Source organism: Garra rufa, chromosome 1 (assembly GCF_049309525.1).
Source record: "Garra rufa chromosome 1, GarRuf1.0, whole genome shotgun sequence".
Taxonomy (NCBI): domain Eukaryota; kingdom Metazoa; phylum Chordata; class Actinopteri; order Cypriniformes; family Cyprinidae; genus Garra; species Garra rufa.
In genome coordinates, this window is record NC_133361.1 from 53,593,858 (window position 1) to 53,609,502 (window position 15,645).

At 35.2% G+C, this 15,645-nt stretch overlaps 1 protein-coding gene across 1 annotated transcript; it reads left to right on the plus strand.

Moving 5' to 3' along the window:
- The first annotated feature begins 9,741 nt into the window (after positions 1-9,741).
- On the plus strand, positions 9,742-13,861 carry s1pr5a (sphingosine-1-phosphate receptor 5a). The gene is made up of 2 exons (XM_073833564.1): positions 9,742-9,877; positions 11,545-13,861. Exon 2 carries the CDS (start codon positions 11,732-11,734, stop codon positions 12,929-12,931), a length of 1,200 nt encoding a protein of 399 aa, XP_073689665.1. The 5' UTR covers positions 9,742-9,877; positions 11,545-11,731; the 3' UTR covers positions 12,932-13,861.
- Positions 13,862-15,645: the final 1,784 nt, after the last annotated feature.

Consider the following 15,645-nt stretch of genomic DNA (forward strand, 5'->3'; position numbering starts at 1 on the left):
AAAATATCCATCTTTAAAATGTAATAATCACTTTAATCTAGCTTGAAAAGGAACCAGCAAGGGAAAACCAGTGTCCTCTTGGCTTGTATCACCCTTGATTTGTACTTCTAATTCATGATCAATGTTTTGATCGATATCTTCATTCACTCTTAAAAAGGATGTGTTAAAAACAACACAGCCTGTGTTGTTTCTTAACACACCTTTGTGTCTAGTTAAGGACAACACATTTTGTGTTAGTTTTAACTCAACTAGTGTGTTATTCCAGCTAACACAGAAAATGTGTTGATTTTTTCTACACACTATTGTGTTATAAATACACAATTTGTGTCAATTATGTGTTATTTTTTTACCAAATTTTTGTATGCAATAAAGACACTGCAAACTAATGTATAGTTTAAACACAATTTATTAAACCTGCTACTAACAATTACATAAAAACTAAAAAATGTTAAAAAAAAGAGAGGTAAAACCAATTCAGTCATTTCAACATATAATTGTTCCTTGAGTGAAAAGTTGTTAATGGTTTATAAAGTTTGTACTTTAAAAAAAAAGTGGTATTTGACAACCTCTTAAGCATTAATCGTTTTATTTACATATTTTTATCAGCATAAAAGTGATGGTGAGGGTCGTGAGATGAAGTCTCTCGTTTGTCTTTGTCATGTCAGTAACTGCCACAAGCACTTCAGGAGTGTCTTCCAGTCAAAGCTGCAAGAGTAAAATAAAGATACTTTTGTTATTTATAGGCTACACATAGCGAATATTGTAAAATAGCGATAGCTAAAAAGGCCAGAAAAGCTTTAGCATTAGAGATTATGTTAGCGTCTTAGGGCAATTTGCACAATACATGTCACAACGAAGCTGTTAATTTTCAAAGAGAAAGACGCGACGAACGAATGCATTTTCTCATTAGCACTACAACGTGTCAATGATGAATTAAAAGCGATTCTGTTCACAATTAATCCGACAAAAGAAACTATAAAGCTTGTTAAAATAAGCTCCCACCGTAGTGATGTGCCGCAGACGCAGGCGCAGCTCGCATCGGCATTCGTGAGGCAATTTTACCACGTATATGTGCCAAATGCCCCTCGACCGTCTCCAAACGATCACAAAAGACATTTTAAAAACGTATAATGGCAAATACAAACATTTCTTACCTTCACACATCGAAGTTATGTCCTGACGATGAAAACTTGCAGCACGAGGAAATTAGCTTGTCTCAGTAGAATAACGGCTCATGAAGTGAGGCAAGCAGCAATGTGATTGGCTGATATTTAACACATATTGTGTTGGATACACTGTGTTGGATATTTTCTTTTTTCTTTTTCGTTTTTAACACAAAATGTGCTAAAATAGACATAACACAAACAATGTGTAAAAAATTAACACATCCTTTTTGAGAGTGTTGCGAGTCCACTTTCATCACTTCTGAGCAGCGCATGCACAACATCATACGTCATCCGCCCAGAGCTGCATCCGTGTGCAACTGTTAGCACAAGCTAGAGAAAAGTGATTGTTACATTTTAAATATGTTTTTTTTTTTTTTTTTTTTTACAAAAATGCATTAATTCACACTTTTTAATATGTATGGATGCGCTTTATTGTACATGTTTGGGACTACTGAAGAGAAACACCAGCTCATTACATTAGAAAGCTTTAAGTAGCTAGAACATTTTAGCACCTAGGATGCCTTGAGGGTGTGTAAACAATAGGCTAATTTTCAATTTTCATTTCCTTACTTTTGAGGAAAACATTTGAGATTTTTCTCCAAACAGTGGACTTCTATGGTGCCCCAAAGTTTAAATGCGTCCACTATATGGAGAAAAATCCTGAAATGTTTTCCTCAAAAAACATAATTTCTTTACGACTGAAGAAAGAAAGACATGAACATCTTGGATGGCAAGGGGGTGAGTACGTTATCTGTACATTTTTGTTCTGCAAGTGAACTTCTCCTTTAAACCAAATGCATCAAAGCGAACGCACATCTGTATACCGTATCCATTGTAGACAAGATAGCAGCAATGATTGTAATTTCTATTTGCTTTTGATGCGAGGCTACATTACATTTAGCGTATTCAAGTCTCAGCTAAGTGACTAAATGCAAGTTGAGGACATTTAAATTTAACTTGCCAGATGTATTAAGCATACAAAACCTTTTCTGTATTAAAAGATCAAGAGAAATTTAGTTTCTCATGTCAAGGATACACTTTCATAACTGTTTTGTTTGAAGTATTTTAACATTTGACATCCAACTGTAAGATTATCTGTAAGACTATAAGTTTGTTTGGGTATTAAAACCATAACCAAGACTAAATGTGACCCTGGACCACAAGTCATAAGTAGTGCTTGGTATATTTGTAGCAATAGCCAACAATACATTGTATGCGTCAAAATTATTGATTTTCCTTTTTGGATATTAAGATCATGTTCCATGAAGATATTTTGTAAATATTAAAAACTTATTTTTTTTATTAGTAATATGCATTGCTAAGACAGCTTTAAAGGTGATTTTCTCAATATTTTGAGTTTTTGCACCCTCAGATTTTAGATTTTCAAATAGTTGCATCGCAACCAAATATTATCTTAGCCTAACAAACCATACATCATTGAAAGCTTATCCAGCTTTCAGATGATGTATAAATCTCTAAAGTTTCAGAAAATTGACCCTTATGACTGGTTTTGTGGTCCAGGGTCACAAATGTAGCTTTTTTTCCTCAAACATACCAAAATACTCTTAAAAACATAATGCAATTCATATGACACATCAGTAGACTGACAGCATCAAAATGGAACAAACACATACTAAATACAACTATAAAAACACCATTTCGTAAACCTCAAGGGGAGGCATGATTTTTCAGAGGGGCTTATAAACTTCTTAAAGAGGGCTTTCTCATGAGTCACATGTAATCCCTAGCTTTGAATGTGGGAAAGTGAAATTTCCCTCCATCTTTCGTTCATAGGACTGAATCCCAGACTAATGACTAAATACAAAAAACAGCCGTTTGTATATCAGCCCCCAGATGTGTGGAGCCATGGGGTTGCTGGACTGCACATCGTCATAGACCACTGCATTAGCTGGTGGTTGAGGTCAACAAGTATGTGACAAATGGTGGAGGAATAATGGAGAATGTGAAACTATTTTGTCAATGGAGACGGCGGCGATTGTATATGTATACGAGAAAGGAATGACGCATTATCTCTGGTGACTTCCAGGGCTTATCAGAGAATGTGTTTGATAGGTAACAAAGCAGAAAGGAGTTGAAAGAGAAAGAATGGGGGAAGGTGTTGAAGGAATAGTTCACCCAAAAATAAAAACCCTGTCATCATTTACACACACCCTTTTCCATGTAAATAAAAGGAATTGGGGCTTTGAAGGTCTAAACTGACACACACAAAAAAAAAACAGGTTAATTGGGATAGGACAATATTTGGCCGAGATACAATTTGAAAACCTGGAATCTGAGAAAATATTGAGAAAACCCCTTTAAAAGTTGTCCAAATTAAGTTCCTAGCAATGCACATTACTAATAAAAATTAGGTTTTGATATATTTACGGTCGAAAATTTACAAAATATCTTCATGGAACATGATCTTTAATAATAATATCCTAATGATTTTTGGCATAAAAGAAAAATTTAATTTTTAACTACTGCTACAGATATACCTGTGCTACTTAAAGGAGTAGTTCACTTTCAGAACAAAAATGTGCAGATAAAGATCCAAGATGTTCATGTCTTTCTTTCTTCATTCATTAGGAAATTATGTTTTTTGATGAAAACATTTCAGGATTTCTCCCGATATAGTGGACTTCTATGGTGCCCCCGAGTTTGAACTTCCAAAATGCAGCTTCAAAGGGCTCTAAACGATCCCAGCCGAGGAAAAAAGGGTCTTATCTAGCAAAAACGATCGGTTATTTTCTAAAAAAAATAAATAAATTACAGGTTATGTACTTTTTAAACTCAAATGCTCATCTTGTCTAACTCTGTGTGTACTCTGTGTAGAGATTAAAATGTATATAAATTGTAAATGGTTTTAGAAAATAACTGATCATTTTGCTAGATAAGACCATTCTTCCTTGGCTGGGATCGTTTAGAGCCCTTTGAAGCTGCATTTTGGAAGTTCAAACTCGGGGGCACCATAGAAGTCCACTATATGGGGAGAAATCCTGAAATGTTTTCCTCAAAAAACATAATTTCTTTACAACTGAAAAAAGAAAGACATGGACATCTTGGATGACAAGGGGTTGAGTACATTATCTCTAATTTTTGTTCTGCAAGTGAACTACTCCTTTAAGACGGTCACTGAAAACTAAAGTCATACTATAATTTTAATGAGTTGTGCACCAACGTATGTGTGTCATTTTTTTATACATATTCATCCATATTATGACTTTGTAGTCCATTTCAGAGTTGTACCAGTGAATAATGACAATACGAGGGTAAGCTAATCACAACAGGATTTTCACTTTTGGCTGAACTTTTTCTTTGTGGGTGACTGCATCTGAAAGAAATAATGTCCTTAAAACATCAGAATGAAAGTCAGTATTGTGAAATGAGCAAGAATGCACAAGAAGACTGGAGGTTTATGCTGTTTCTCTTCAAATCTTGAATTCAAGAAGTTCATGCAGGAAATGAGAAAGTTTGTAGCATTATATAAAGTCTATAGTATACTTTCAGTATAATCAAATTGGTCCCAAATGGTAGTTTCTTCCGGTGTTTATTTGTACCAGAAATCCCTGCTGACCACAACAACATCCATTGCCACGAAACGCTCTCTTCCGTCTCTCTCTGTTTTGCATAAACGGAAATTCTGATTTGGCAACGAAAGCGACGCATTCAGATGCGCTCAACTGTAATCTAAATTGTACAGCTTGAGGCCTGTCAATACAAGCCGTCTTTCTTTCAGGAGAAAGTTAATTTTTCTAAAGCAAGGAGACTTAGGCTAGAAACGACAGACTAAATCAGGGTTCCTCAAATCTTGCCCTGAAGGGGCCAATGATTTTCTAATGATCCTGAAGACGTTGATTAGCATGCTCAGGTGTGTTTGATGGGTTAGAGCTAAACTCTGTAGGAAAGTGGGTCTCGTGGGCCAGATTTGAGGATTCCTCGACTAAATCAATATGTTTCCATGTGCAGAGTTTGTTTTGGGGCATTACTTTTAGCCAGACAGAATCCCACCACCAGACCACGGTTGATTGTCACGATAGGGGGTGAATCGAATAACAAAGGACCCATCATTTATAGTTTGTTGTGGCTGTGATAGGCTCTCTGTGTTTAACCAGCATTCTGGCCAAAGGCTGTTTAATGAACACAACATGGTTGAGTTGCTTCGGAGACAGACAACATGGCCTCAAATAAGTCCCCCAAGAACGCAAAACAACAAGCAATGGAAGAGAAACTAATCCAAGGTTTGCTTTTAAATAACAACATGCCAACGTTAATCACTGTTCTTCAGAGACACCATTTTTAAACAAATACAAGCTTATCATTTTGACCACTTCTATTCCATTTAGAACTTTTCAAATTCAATCCAAGCCATCAAAAGTTTCAACCAGATATATAGCGCCAAGTTTAAGTTATGCTCTCTAAAAAATAGACCAGGCCTGTCATTATTTCTGGTAGCTGAGGCTTTTTAGACAGATGGGCAGGGTCAAACCCACCCCCTCGTAGGACACAGGAAGTCTCATGACCTCATAGGTCCAGCTATTCCACCAAGCCAAGGATAACAAAGCACGAATATAACTTCTATTCTGAACCGTCAATGCTGAACTCTCTCGAACCTAAGGAAACACTTCAATTTTTCATTGAAACTTTGATATGTTTCTGAGACTACAAATCAGTGTTGTTCTTCTGAATTGGTAGGAAGTATCAAATGTGACCCTGCACAACAAAACCAGTCGATTCATCTGATTAAATAAGCTTTCCATTGATGTATGGTTTGTTAGGATAGGACAACATTTGGTTGAGATACAACTATTTGAAAATCTAGAATCTGAAGGTGCAAAAAAATGTAAATATTGAGAAATTCTTGGAAAAATGAAATTCTTGGCAATGCATATTACTAATCAAATATTAAGTTTCAAATCAAATATTAAGTGATATATTTACAGTAGGAAATTTACATGGAATATGATATTTGCTTAATATCCTAATGATTTTTGGCATAAAAGAAAAAAATCGATAATTTTGACCCCTTACAATGTATTGTTTGCTATTGCTACAAATATACCCGAGATACTTACGACTGGTTTTGTGGTCCAGGGTCACAAATACATAAAATGCTTCACAGATATTAACACTGAAGTTGGAAAAAGATTCAAGATGAGTCAAGTCGCCGCAGCTGGAATTTATTCAATGGTCATCTAAACGTTTGTTGGTTTGACGCAAGCTCAATAATTCCAGTGGCCAATGAGAGTCTTTGTGCGACAACAGTTAATTTAATTACTAAAATTTAATGGCATTTTCCCACACCACTATAGCAGCGTTCAACTAAGGGAGTTTCTTTCCATCACTCTAAACCACAAATAACAACAGTAAAATAAATTGAAAGAGAAGGCTGAGCTGTTTAAAGTTTGTGTATTCAGCTAATGCGATTTTGCCAGAGAGAATGGAGTTAAAATTGATTGATTTGGCAAATGCTTTGTGATCTCTGAGAGTTCATTCAGATCATTTGGGTTAAAACCTGTGATTTCAAGCTTTTTAGCACCTCGCTGATGAAATTTCAGTCAATTGAATAAGGGAGTCGTTACAACAGTAAAGAACTAAATGGCCCATTGAAGTCCATGACAATGCTTCAGTGATGAATAAACACAACAAACACACAAGATTATACACTACCAGTCAAAAGTTTTTTAACCAAGCGATTTTTAACATTTTGTAAAGTTTTTTTTTTTTTTTTTTTTGCTCACTAAGCCTGCATTTATTTGATCTAAAATACAGCAAAAACAGTAAAATTTCGAAATATTTTTTACTATTAAAATAACCTTTTTCTATTTGAATATATTTCAAACATGTAATTTATTCCTGTGATCAAAGTTGAATTTTCAGCCTCATTACTCCAGTCTGCAGGGTCACATGATCCTTCTGAAAGCATTCTAATATGATGATTTGCTGTTTAAGAAATATTAATTATTATTATTAATATTTATAACAGTTGAGTAAATTTTTCCAGGATTCTCTGATGAATAGAAAGATCCAAAGATCAGCATTTAAAATAAAAAAGCTTTTGTAACGTTATACACTATACTGTTCAAAAGTTTGGAATCAGTATAATTTTTTATTAATTATTTTAAATGTTTATTAAAAAATTGATTAAAAGTGACATTTATAATGATACAGAAGGTTTCTATTTCAGATAAATGCTGTTCTTCTGAACTTTCAAAGAAACCTAAAAAAAAATCTACTCAGCTGTTTTTAAAATAATAATAATAATAAATGTTTTTTGAGATGCAAATCAGATTGATATCTGAAGGATCATGTGACTGGAGTAATGATGCTAAAAAGTCTGCTGTGAAATCAAAATAAATTACAGTTTAAAATATATTCAAATAGAAAACTATAAAATTATTTTAAATCGTAAAAATATTGCAGAATTTTCTTTTTTGCTGATCAGATAAATGCAGGCATGGTGAGCAGAAAATACTTTAAAAAAATCTTACTATTCAAAAACTTTGACTGGTAGTGTATATACTTTTATAAAGTAAAAATGATTATTTTTTATATATTTTAATATTTTTAAACACTTGGTTTGGGAGTCATGCGTAACACATTGGTGGCCTCAACGGGAAATGTCATTAATGAAGGGACTACTGTATGGAAATAATACCGCATATAAACATCCATCTGGAATTGCACCTACTTCTTCTCGGGAGCCATTACATCTGTATCACAGGAGAAACAGACATACAGACAAGTGTCTGAAACAGGAGCCAAGAATCAGGGTGAGCCAACAGTCTCTGTGGGGAGTATCAGAGTAGAGTGCTTGATTATCAGGCCTTTGTGTGTAAATGTAGGTAACATGCTGAGTCCAAGATATCCAGACACAGCAGGAGCGATGAGTCTGTCTGCTGGCTGGAGCTTCTCGTGAGGAGGTGGAGCCCCTCTGATATTGCCATTAGGGGACCCTGAGGGCAAGAAGGAGAAAAGACTGATTAAGCAACTCTACACATTCACTTTTGGCACACCGGGCCACCCACTGGAAAGCACCAGAATGTGCAGAGCACTGAAAACGTGGGCCCTGGTTGCCCTCGTTGAACAGGTGAACAAGACAAATGTGCTTAACTTCTGGCAGTAAAAATAAAAGAAGCCATCTTCCACATGTTTTCAAAATCTCTTAAAGAATGAAAGAATGCCTCTATGAAGAACCTTGAACATCCATAGAACCTTTCAAATGCAAAAAAGGTTCTTTAGATTTGAAATGTTCTTCAAAATGGTTGCTTTAGGGACTTTCACTAAAAGGTTCTTTGGGGAACCAAAAATGGTTCTTCCATGGCATCACTGCAAAAACACCCCATTTAGAGCCTGTAATACATACTTTAAATGGCCATTTTTTTAAAAGCTAAAGTCGTGGCTATTCTGTTCCACGTTCATACAGAGGGGACGCTTTGTCCGTGCTTTGTTCGGCACGGCCCAGAATGACCTCATAGGTGTTTCTCAAGGAAATCCCTCTCCCTTCGAGGTACAATGACAGAGTTTCCTGTTTAAGAAAGCAGGATCCGGCTGCCGGCTTACTCACACTCTCCGCTGCCTTATGTAATTCCAATGCAATTCCAAAACTGCTCGTGTTTTACGTACTTGTGCATCACATTCTCAAAATAACCAGGGTTATTTACTTATTTATTTAGTCATACTTGTTTGTGTGCCTGTTTGCACGTCAAAACAAAGGAAGAGAAAACTCTAGAGGTCAATAAGGCTCAAAACATCCTGCATTACAAATATGAGTCTTGTGTTTGAGTATAAGGATGAGGCATGTTAAAAAATGCAGGAGTTTCTAGACAAGTAAAAATGATTGTCTTGTGTTTAATAAAAACAAGTCAAAACAAGCAAAATAATCTGCCAATGGGGTAAGAAAAAAAAATCTTATTAGCAGACAGCTAGATTATTTTTCTTACCCCATTGGCAGATTATTTTGCTTGTTTTAAGCAAAAACACACTTAATTTTGACTTGTTTTTACTAAAAACAAGACAAAAATTTTGACTTGTCTAGAAAATCCTTCCCGATTCAAGAATTTTGAGATATTTTGGCTGAAAACAAGACAAAAAAAAATCTAAGTAAGAAAAGCATTTTTTGCAGTGAATTCTTAATGTTAACCATTAGCAGCAAATATAGGTCAAGTGACAAAAAAATAATCTTTTAAAATCAAATCTTAGGACTGTAATCTAAAAATAGGTTAGAAACATTATGTAAACAGTACTGAATTCAAAACTTTCACACATTTTTGGTTTGTTTTGAGAACATTTTGGATTACAAGCCCACAATAATATATCAAAAATCCCTCACAAAAAGAAAAAGCTCTTCATAACAGTATATTGACGTGAATTGTGTATGCTTATGTAGCCTAACTTAACAGATCTGAACAAAAACCGCGTCACGTTATTGACCTAGATGTATATAATGTCAAAGTACCTTCAAGTTAGCAAAGCAATTCATTAACGTGACCCATAAGTGCTGCATCAGCAGCCGCAGACAGAAGACGAGAGAAGTCGAATGCCAAGACCAGCCCACTTCAGGACGAGTCTTGATCCAAGGTTCAGCTCTCACATCAGCTGCTGGCCGGGGCGTTTGTCAGTTCAGTTGTACGCAGGACCTCGGGGAGAGATAGTGGAGCAGAGGAAGATTTGTCATTTTGAGGCACGGTTCAGTCTTTCGAACTTAAAAGGTAAACTGCGTTTATTTAGACGAACCCGCGGGGTTACATTTGAATACAGATTAAAGTCTAGTCTAGTTTAGGTGGAGAACTGATTGTGCAGTATGTAAACTAGCGTGGGTTTGCATGGATGCCGACTTTTCGTTCAGTCACAGACTGTTTTAAAATTTGGTTCGGTCATTTTCTGAGTTTATAAAACGATGACATTTGTCTTAATTCAGTTTGTGGGCACAATGTTCTGTTCGCGATACGCGCAACGCTATTGTGATTATTTACCGAAATACGCAGAAAATGTTTGCGTCGTGTGATAGTCCAAGTACGCTGTAAAACTATTAATAATGATTAGCGAGTATAAACCGTTGGAAAACGCTTAAGTAAAACTCTTAATTTAAGAACTACGTTTTTCTTTGCCGTATATGCAACTGTAAATATGTTATATTGCAATAAACGACCACTGTTTTTGCGGTTGTTTTGGAAATGTTTCATAAAGTAAAAAAGTATAACACGAAGGATATGTGTAGTATTTATCGCGGCATTAGGCTACGTATATTTTCACAGTACGATGCTAAAGTAATGTTTAAAATGCAGGCTAACATTTAACACTAACAAACACATTTTAATAGTTTAAACAGGTTGGTTTATTACCTTGATAGAATTTGATTTGACACGCAGTCTGTAAATTTTAGGCTACTTCAGCGTTGTATTATTTTAATGGTAAAGGTTTGACAGCTGCAGTCGCTATTTTTTTTTAGTGTAGTGTGACTAATTCTAGTACTGATACTCAAACACAGTTTACTTTATTAGAAAGTATTTCTGTTTTTTTTTTTCAACAGTCCTAATTATATACAAACATACAAACAGAATAAATGTCCATTCAGTAGATCAAATTGACAGCTACAGCTGCTTGTTTTGTTTTATTTATTTATTTACAGTACTGTGTTTTTTTTTACAGTGTACTGACTAATTATACTTAATTCTTAATTATACTGAACACTTTTTCTACAAATTCCTAATTAAACACTAATTAAAATGTTCATTAATTTAGATAAAAGACTACTGTGTTTACATTGAAATAAAATATTGGCCATGAGAGTATAATTAAACAATTGAAACAGAACATGATACATGCTAAATATTCCATTGAATATGCATGTTTTTATTTTTTGTTATGTTTGATTTCTATGTGTATTTTAATATATGTGTATTTTAATATATATAATATATGTGACCCTGGACCACAAAACCAATTTAAAATTGAGATTTATACATAATCTGAAAGCTGAATAAATAAGCTTTTCATTGATATGGTTTGTTAGGATAGGACAAAATTTGGCTGAGACACAACTATTTGAAAATCTGAAATCTGAGGGTGCAAAAAAATCAAAATACTGAGAAAATTACCTTTAAAGTTGTCCAAATGAAGTTCTTAGCAATGCATGTTACTAATCAAAAATTAAGTTTTGATATATTTACGGTAGAAAATGTACAAAATATCTTTATGGAACATGATCTGAATATTTTTGGCATAAAATTATACTTTAGACCCATACAATGTATTTTTGGCTATTGCTACAAATCTAACCATGCTAGAGAATGGTTTTGTGGTCCACATATTTTGTTTATCTTTAAATAATGTTCACCACAGTTATTTAACATTATTTTCTAATGCTTTATTTCAGTTCCCTCTGGTGGCCTTTGAGGACATAGCAAAGCTGTGATTTGAGCATCACGAAGGCAAGAGGTGAGACAAGCACAAGGATATGCTAAATCCTCTTGAGAGTTGTTTTATGTGCGGAATATGGCAATAAGAGGGACTACAGAGATCCTCGAGAAACATTTTTAAGGACAACAAAAGAAATAGGAAGAATGGAAGCTTCATACGCTGCAAGCGCCGCCGTTGCTCCGACTCTGCCACCGATCACCTCGTCCCCAGGTTACCTGCTCAGAATGTTTCGGGAGTATCAAAGCAACGCCGTCATCATGGCCCATTACAACTTCACCGGAAAGCTGAAAGAGAATAAGTACCGGGATGGACTGAAACCCGAAGCCATTGCATTTCTCATCATTTGTCTTCTCATTGTGGTGGAAAACGCCATCGTTTTGGTGGCGATATGGAAGAACAAAAAATTCCACATGCCCATGTACTACCTACTAGGCAACTTGACGCTGTCTGACTTGCTCGCAGGCTTCACCTACATGGTGAACATCGTGACTTCAGGGGCAAACACTCTCAAAATGACTCCAGTGCTGTGGTTTCTTCGAGAAGGCGGCGTGTTTATCACACTTTCGGCGTCTGTCATAAGTCTCCTCGCTATTGCCATCGAGCGGCACGTCACGATGGTCCGGATGAAGCCGTATCAAGGCGCTAAGCGTGGCCGAATGTTCGGTTTGATCGGTGCAAGTTGGGTTCTTTCGGTGCTCCTCGGCATTCTTCCGATCATGGGTTGGAATTGCATCGGAAAGCTGGACGAATGCTCCACCGTCTTGCCTCTTTACGCCAAAAGCTTCATCCTCTTCTGCATTACCGTGTTCACCCTGGTGCTGATGTCCATCGTGGTGCTCTACGTGCGCATCTTCCGCATCGTGAAGTCCAACACCCAGCGGTTAGGCTGTGGACCTCAGCGTAAAGGTCTGGCGAGGAAGTCCCAGAAGTATCTTGCTTTGCTGAAGACAGTCACCATTGTTCTCGGGGTCTTCATCGCATGCTGGTTGCCTCTTTTTGTGCTCCTTATGCTGGACTTCCACTGCCCTGCTCAAAGCTGCAACGTGCTGTTCAAGGCGGACTACTTCCTGGGTATCGCCATGATCAACTCGCTCCTCAACCCTATTATATACACCCTCACTAGTAAAGACATGAGGAGAGCCATTCTGAGACTGGTCTGCAGCTACTGTCTGATTTCAAAAGATGGACAGGTGAAGAAATTCGGCATGCCTTTCCTTGACTGTAGCACCAGTAAGGCAGAGTTGCCATCACATAGACTGGAAGGCCTTGAGACGACAGTCTCCTCGGGGAACTTCACACCGTCCACCATTAAAGCAATTTACCCAAGGATATTGAAGAGTTGAGGAATTACAATGCATTAAGTTGACAAACTGACAATAGACACAGTTCAACTTCTCCTGGTTCAGGTTGAATATTTATAAAACTGCCAAGTATGAGATGGAACTCATAAATGTTGCGTTTCGGACTTCAGAGTAGACTTGGTTTCCTCCACATGCATTAAAGCGAACCACCAGGCTACCAGAGGACGTGGTAGACCAGACAAGTGGAATTTCTTTTACTGTGATAAATACCAGTGTTTAAAATGGATTGTCTGAGGGCCAGACTTGCAATAGAAGCGCTACGGTGCCTTTTTAAAAACAACAAAAAGCAGATGCATTGTGCAAATATGCTTTGAAAAGAACTCTTCTGATGTTATACGAGACTTGAGCCTTTTTCAAAGATAATGAGCTCGTTTGCACCTCAAAAATAAGAGCTGAAATGTTCAGAGACTTTGTGGTGAAAAGGCGCAAAGAAAATGACGGGTTGATGCCTCCACACACAAGCGTGTTAGCCCTGGGGTATTTAAGAATAGATATGCACGCAAATAAAAACTACTAGGCAAGTGACTATTTTTAATTTGTTTACCAGAGGTTTCCTCTTGTAGTGGTGTTTTTGGGAAATACTGTTTTCATCTTAAAGCTCCCCTTAACCATTTAAGTGCTATACTTGTCTATATTTGCTTGTGTAGTAAATATAGTTTCAACTGACATAAGGTGGCACAAGCTATATAAATATTGTATATTTTATAGATATTTTAACAAAGTTTTTATGTTGTGTAGCAGTCTGCAGTGATAAAAACAGCACTGACGTTCAAACAATAATGCATTTCTGTAAAACTGTCTGTGTACTGAAACGATGCATTTGTATGTGTTTAAATGTATTTTTTGATTCTAAATTATGAGCCTTAAAAACAAATCTTTTATAAGTGCATTAATTAAAAATGTTTTCTTGAATGTTTGCTTGTAACTAGTGTTCTTTTGACATGCACTACATTTGCCCATTGTTTCCCACGATAAATAAAATATACACATGTAGGTGTATGTTAATACATAATTTTTGCACAGGTGCAGTGGAAAATCCATCCACTGTTATGTAATGACCAAATTTTTCTGGAAATTAGCATTGAGTTAGAAAAGAGCGAATGCACGAATCTAAATGGTTAAGGTGAGAATAATTAAAAAAACAACGCTCGCAAAGTGAGTCTAGCTGATTTCCAGTTGCCTCAATCACACTCACACCACTTGTTAACCAAGCATAAACTAAATGATATTGTGGTATTTTCACATGAGCCACACTTCGAATTTTCTCACTGCTCTTTCTTTGCAAAAAACCCCTACAGAAAAAGTCATAAGCTCGTGCCAGTCCGGATGTTTATCAAAGCTGAAACGGCATGTGTCGGCACCTCAAGGGCACCGTGTGACTCATTTTTGAAGTTAGACAAGCAAAGGTTAAATTGGTCACGCAAACAGAATAGGATGATTAGGCTTTTGAAAGAACACCCATCTATATGCACTGACAGATGTAAAACAACCCAAAGTATTGAAATTAGAAATAGTGAAAGTACTGTGGTGAAAGTACATAAAGAAAAAAAAAAAAGAGGAAAAAATACCAAAAAAAAAAAAAATCTTGGAAATTATATAAAATCATTCTAAATGAAAATGAAACCATCTCTGAAACATCCTCACACTTTATATATTTATATATTATTATTATATATATATTTTTATATTTTAATTACCTTGGACAGGAGCTATATAAAGTGAGTTTGATTTATTAATAGGGTTAGGGCTAAGGTTATATGCACATTTTTAAAAATAGTTTCAGTTCAAGAGTTTTCCTTTTTAGTGATCAATACATTCTAAAAATTAGTATTTGTCAGCCAGCAAAAAATAAATAAATATAAATATACGTATAATAAAAATAACTTTTAAAGATTAAGTACATCAAGACTGAAACAAAAAAAGCCGTGTGAACAAACAAAACACCTGTTCATATTGAAAGAGAAACTCGCTTTCATGTTAATGCAAGTTACAACCCACCTATCTCTATATTTTTAAATATGCTGCATGTCCTTTCTCTCTCTATATATACAGAATAATAATAAGTGTTAATAAATGTAATAAATAATAAAAAATAATGAGCAGCAAATCAGCATATTAGAATGATTTCTGAAGGATCGTGTGACACTCAAGACTGGAGTAATGATGCTGAAAATTCAGCTTTGAAATCACAGGAATAAATTTCATTTTAAAATATTCAAATAGAAAACAGTTATTTTAAATAGTAAAAAAAGTTACCGTTTTTGTATTGTAGATCAAATAAATGCAGGCTTGGTGAAGAGACTTTAAAAACATTAAAAATCAAAAACTTTTGACTGGTATTATATAAATAAACATAAATATATAAAAAAATATAAATATATATATAGTAACACTTTTCAGTACTTTTTATAAATCTCTAATGCAGGCTTGATAAACAAGATAGACTTTAAAAACATTATAAATCTTACTGTTCAAAAAATGTTTACTGGTATTATATAAATAAACTTATAAATATGTATATATATATATATATATATATATATATATATATATATATATATATATATATATATATATATATGTGTGTGTGTGTGTGTGTGTGTGTGTGTGTGTGTGTGACCCTGGACCACAAAACCAGTCATAAGGTTAAATTTTACAAAACTGAGATATATACACCATATGAAAGCACAATAAAT